Below are 6,029 nucleotides of genomic sequence, written 5' to 3' on the forward strand. Positions count from 1 at the left end.
TATTATCTGAAATATAAACATATCTAAATCAGTGTTCCCCAATGTAAACAATGAAACTTTGGATCTACTTAAAGGGGAAGTAAGTAGTTTATAGTGCCATCTAGAGGAGAGGCTGAAATTTACAACAAAGAACTGCTCCTCTGCTCACCCCCTCCCTTCCCTGAGCTACGGTATCCTCAGTCGGTCAAATGTCGTCCTTGTCGTCTTTCTCCGTGTCAGCAGATGAGGTTCGTGAGGTGAGGGAGAGGGCGGAGCTACCGCGGCCGTAGCAGACGAAGCCGAGAGAGAGGAGGCGGGACTTCAGCTACAAGTAAAGAGACGCTTGATTTGTTCTCTCGCGTTTGTCCTTACAGGCTCCGGTAGAAACATGGCGTCTCTCTGCTAAGAGAGACGCCATGTTGAAAATGAAACAAAAACTATTATACAGCGACTAGACAATGCAGGAGCACATAATATGTATAAAAATGTGGATTTTGGGTTATATAAACCCATAAATACTAACTACACATTGTCCCTTTAATAGGGGTATTATTTTGAAAGTTCCAGCCGGAAGTAGTCCTATTATCGCTAACTTGACCTGACTCTTGTCAGTTGTTTGTCAGTCTCCAGCTGTTGACTCTCACTGACTCTCACTGAACTTCAGTTGTCGTGAAAAACTCCACTTTATCTTTTTCTTCACTGAAGACGAGACTTTCAGAGCAAACATGGCTCTCACCGACGCCGACGTTCAGAAACAGGTACACTTCTCATTAATAGGCAGCGATAGGTTGTTTGTTTTTAAACCATTTTTATTTTTTTAAATTACTATGTTATACATTTAAAGTAAACATGTCTCACGCGAGCTAAGCTAAGCTAACCACTGAACCACCGTTATGTCGTCATTTCGTCTTTTCTTCAACTCGTTTTGGTTTGTGTTTCGTTCATTTGAAAAAAAAGCGTTGTTTTGTTTTTGTAACGTTGTTAAAACGTGAAGGAACCTCCAGCTAATGGCTAACAGGCTAATGTCTGCTGACATGTGACTCTTCTAGAAGAAAACAGGATTATACACGCGTGTTATTATGTGACCTGTTTACTGTACGAACTCTTAAAGAGAACATTAACATAAAGGTTTCTATTGTGACTGAAGTTTGACTTTTCCTCCTGTGACAGATCAAGCACATGATGGCCTTCATTGAACAAGAGGCCAATGAGAAAGTGGAAGAGATTGATTCCAAGGTAACTGTCTGTCTGTCACTTTGTCTTTATGTTTACCTGTCTGTCTGCTGTCTGTCTGTCTGCCCCTGTCTGTGTGTCTGTTAAGTTTTTGCTGTAATTGTTCTGTTGTGCTCGTCTGTTCACAGGCAGAGGAAGAATTCAACATCGAGAAAGGTCGACTGGTGCACACACAGAGGGTCAAAATCATGGAGTACTATGAGAAAAAAGAAAAACAGATCGAGCAACATAAGAAAATGTGAGTGTCTGGTCATTTAAGTACTTGTCAAGTGATCTTCACTCTGAGAGATAAAGACACAGAGCACAGACCTCTGCTAAGGCCACATACAATTCCAACAGTACAAATACATTTCTACGGAGCCACTCATTCGTGACCATGAAATACTAAATTGCCATTAATGACATTAATAATATTAATATCATTCCCAATTATCTTGAGAAAAAGGGGCGTCAGAGGACTAAAGCTACACAATGGTCAGAGAGAGTGATTGAGTTTTATTTAGAGGGTTAGAAGACTTTAAAGGGACAATGTGTAGTATTTATGGGTTTATATGACCCAAAATCCACTTTTTTATACATATTATGTGCTCCTGCATTGTCTAGTCGCTGTATAATAGTTTTTGTTTCATTTTCGTAGTGTTTCAAAAAGTCATGTAAAATAACATGGTCGCGGGCCGCGGTTGCATAGCCACTGTTAGCAGAGAGACGCCATGTTTCTACAGGAGCCTGTAAGGACAAATGCGAGAGAACAAATCAAGCGTCTCTTTACTTGTAGCTGAAGTCCCGCCTCCTCTCTCTCCGCTTTATCTGCTACGGCCGCGGTAGCTCCGCCCTCTCCCTCGCCTCACGAACCTCATCAGCTGACACAGAGAAAGACGACGAGGACGCCATTTGACCCTCTGAGGATACCGTAGCGCTCAGGGAAGGGAGGGGGTGAGCAGAGGAGCAGTTCTTTGTTGTACATTTCAGCCTCTCCTCTAGATGGCACTATAAACTACTTACTTCACCTTTAAAACTAACCCTAACCCTAGGCTTTAAAGTTTGAAATATCTTAACAGATTTAAACCTCTGGGATCAATAACATTTAAACTAAACACATTTTAAACACACACTTATATGACAGTTTGACAGTCGTCAAAGGTACATAAATTTGAATGGAGAGACCTTGATCATTGGCGTAATCGGTGGAATCTTATGGCCATTTATCAGGATCATGTGACGTCCCACCAGTGTTCCTGGAGTTGTCAGTGTCAAGAGAGCAAAGCATTATATGAGCTGCGTTAACAAACTGAATCAATTGTCAGTGTAACAGGTTCAGTCGCAGAATATGACTATACAAATACATATTAAAATAAAAACACAAGTTTGTTCATCGGAGCAGATATTGAAGAGATAACGTGGGAGACACATCAGCATGTCTGCCAGGTATTATGAAATAATAATTGTGTCTTTGGAATATTGTAATATATTGTATAAATGTATACTATATATGTACACGTTGCTCCAATCATCTACCTCTTCTCTTCTTTTTCTAATGATTTCCAGCACGTTGTACACATGTTTTTTAACTGCTTCTCAAAATCCAGTACTGGTGGTAGTTGGCTGAAAGTCAGTGTGTAAGAATTGTCAGCCATGCGTTATAAATGTTAGAAGTGTGTTCATGTGCTCATTGTCTTTTTCTTCTACTCTCACAGCCAGATGTCCAACCTGATGAACCAAGCCAGACTAAAGGTGCTGAAGGCACGTGACGACATGATCAAGGTGAGACAATAGATTTGGGTGTGTTTCACATACACTACATGCATTCAGTCAGAAAAAAATGACTTATGACTTTGCCAGGTTTGTGTTCATGGTTCAGGTTTGTATACACACTTATTTGACAGGTCTTTGAATCAAATTTGTGATTTGATTTTTTTAACAAGTTGAGTGAGAAATGGTGGCACATCACCACACAACACAAAAAAACGTGAACTAATATTCTGATACAAGAAAACATAAAAATACGTGCAGGAGTTTCATTTACATAGTAAAAGAACCATGAAAAAAATAGAAGAATTAAAATGCAGCCTCTGCAATTTGAAATATTCAAATAAAACTACTAATTGTTGAGTCAGATTATGGAAAAGTTACACATTTTACCACAGACAAATATTTGCACACTACTGCCTAGTAAGGTTTTACTTACTTGAGGCATATACTGTACCTTATTTCACAAATGCGTCTAAATCCACAGCATCTAAATACACAGTTGGTCAGCCACATATTTATGACTTCATCAGTCCATAAAATTGCATAAACTTGCGTGTTCTTTTCTCAGGATTTGTTGAACGAGGCCCGTCAAAGACTTGCAGAGATTGCCAAGGATCCTGTGCAGTACTCCGCACTACTAGAGGGCCTCATACTACAGGTAATTTCTCTCGCTGCTCTCGTAACCTGGCCAATTGATTCGTGTTGAATTTGTGGTTTTCCCACTTACCAGGCATTCTACCAACTGCTGGAGCCTAAGGTTACCATTCGCTGTCGACAGCAGGATGTAGAAATGATTCAGGTGAGGGTGAGCAGACCACAGTGTTGTAGGTATATGACATGGACTGTAACGTGTTATTTAAGAGAGCAAACAAGTGTTAAGTATTTACAGCTGTTGTTAACAGGGTTGTGCTTTTCCATCGTCAGGCTGCAGTTATGAAGAACATCCCCGTTTACAAGCAGGCTGTGAAGAGCAACATAGACGTCAGAATTGACAAGGAACGCTTTCTTTCTTCAGAAATGTAAGTGGAATGAAAACACCTCAACAATCATTCTTCATCACATCACACGGGTCAAACCAGTTTCATTAAGTCACTGTTCTTTGTATTAACAGCTGCGGAGGAGTAGAAGTGTATAACGACAATGGGAAGATCAAGGTTTCCAACACTTTGGAGAGCAGGCTAGACCTTATGGCACATCAGGTGAAGTCAACTTGACTGTATATCTAAAATCTAGTCAGCTTTTGATTGCAACGACACACTGAAAGTAGTTCCTGCTGCTCACCTGTAGAGGGCAGCAGCATCCTCTCGGTCCTGGTGATCTCAACTATCCAAAGTTTGACAAACTGTCATTGAAAAATATGTGACTGTGAAGCCAACTGATATTCTTAGAAGTACATATACATTTGAACCATGGGGGAATCTCTACCTATCTCTATCGTTTCCTTATCTGCTGAGGTTGGCGAGCTGTTTTCATTCATGCTTTTTGTTAAGAGTACAGATAAATGATCAGACGTTGATTTTGAGGATCCTTTATAAATAGCCATAGCTCCCACTACACAGCTACAGATTCAGAATTAACGTGCATAGGCTTCTTGTAAAAACACATATCTTTGCCAGACCCGGTAACAAATACTTAGTTGTAGAGATATCTATTCACTCGTTTCCTTTTTAGTTCCTTGTGTGAGTGTTTCTTTCTTCTCCCTGACAGATGATGCCTGAAGTCAGAGTGAACTTATTCGGCGCCAACCCCAACCGTAGGTTCACAGATTAACAGTGGATTTGAAGTGGGTGCAACGACACAGGTGGAACATTTAAGGTGACAACAGAACATCTTCATAAAGTGTATGGTCTGCAGCATCACCTGTGAGCTGCCAGTCATCAGGGTCAAAGATTTACTTTAACGGATGCTATGCATGTGTTCGGCCATATTTTTTGTTATTTTGTACAGTGGACTGTGCATTTATTCAACTTGCACATTCATTTTATTTTACTGGTTGCAATGGTATCCCAAATATATTTTCCTTCTGTTGTTTTGGGAAAACTGTTTCCTTAATGATTTATTTAATCAATTCTACATGTTTAGGTCACCAAAGATTAGGGCAGCAGATAATAATCGTAAGTTACTAACTTCCAATTTATTCACTATCTATTTTGGTCATTTATCAATTTAAGCATTTTTATTTTTATATAACTGTGTTTCTGACTCAGCTTCTTAAATATCAATCATTCTGTGGTTTCTTTGCTCCTCTGTGACACAAAAACATTTGAGGATTCTTTTTTTAAGGTAAACAGACACCAATCAACATATTTCAACATTTTCATGACATTTTATAATAGATCAGAACAATAAACTGACAGATTATTTGATAATGACTATAAGTTTCAACCCTACCAAAGATACACATTTTTCTGACACTTTCTTAGTTAAGTATTGTGCAAAGGTTTAAGGCAGTTGTGGCATTTTTGTGAAATGCTCCCACAGGTTTTATCAATTTATTTGCACTTTTGTAGGATTATAGTTGAGTGTATGCTTAACTAATTATACCAAAAACAGGTGCTAATGATAATCCTTTTCATACGAAGGTTGAAACACGGTCATTAACTGAAACAGAAATGTGTAGGAGGATTAAAACTGGGCGAGGAGCAGTCACACTCTGCCACCAAGGTGAGGCCACGAAAGACTGTTTCATGTCTCAGGTTCACCATGGTCAGACTAAGTACAGCAACAAGACACAAGGTGGTTATACTACATCAGTAAAGTATCTCCTCCTGGAGCCTAGAAAGCCAAACCTCCAACGTGGAAAACTGGGCCAAGCAACTCAACAATGCAAAAAAAACAAGGATTGAAGATCTGTGGTTAGTTCTCCAAGATGTTTGGAGCAAGATGTTGAGTTTGTTCAAAACCTGTGTGCGAGTGTACCAAGAGGAATTGATGCTAGGCAAAGAGCGATGACACTAAATATTGATGTGATTTAGATTTCTCTTCTTTTAGCTCACTCTGCATTTTTGTGAAAGCGTTCTTAATGTACAGAAACCTGTAGTTTGTTTTCTGGTATTCTTTCTTTTAGA

At 39.4% G+C, this 6,029-nt stretch overlaps 1 protein-coding gene across 1 annotated transcript; it reads left to right on the forward strand.

Annotated features, from left to right (window-relative positions):
* Positions 1–601: 601 nt before the first annotated feature.
* atp6v1e1a (ATPase H+ transporting V1 subunit E1a) lies at positions 602–5,088 on the forward strand. The gene is made up of 9 exons (XM_083894137.1): positions 602–737; positions 1,150–1,215; positions 1,341–1,450; positions 2,907–2,973; positions 3,530–3,619; positions 3,692–3,760; positions 3,886–3,980; positions 4,073–4,160; positions 4,669–5,088. Exons 1-9 carry the CDS (start codon positions 705–707, stop codon positions 4,729–4,731), a joined length of 681 nt encoding a protein of 226 aa, XP_083750263.1. The 5' UTR covers positions 602–704; the 3' UTR covers positions 4,732–5,088.
* Positions 5,089–6,029: the final 941 nt, after the last annotated feature.

Source organism: Microchirus variegatus (assembly GCF_963457635.1).
Source record: "Microchirus variegatus genome assembly, chromosome: 8".
Taxonomy (NCBI): domain Eukaryota; kingdom Metazoa; phylum Chordata; class Actinopteri; order Pleuronectiformes; family Soleidae; genus Microchirus; species Microchirus variegatus.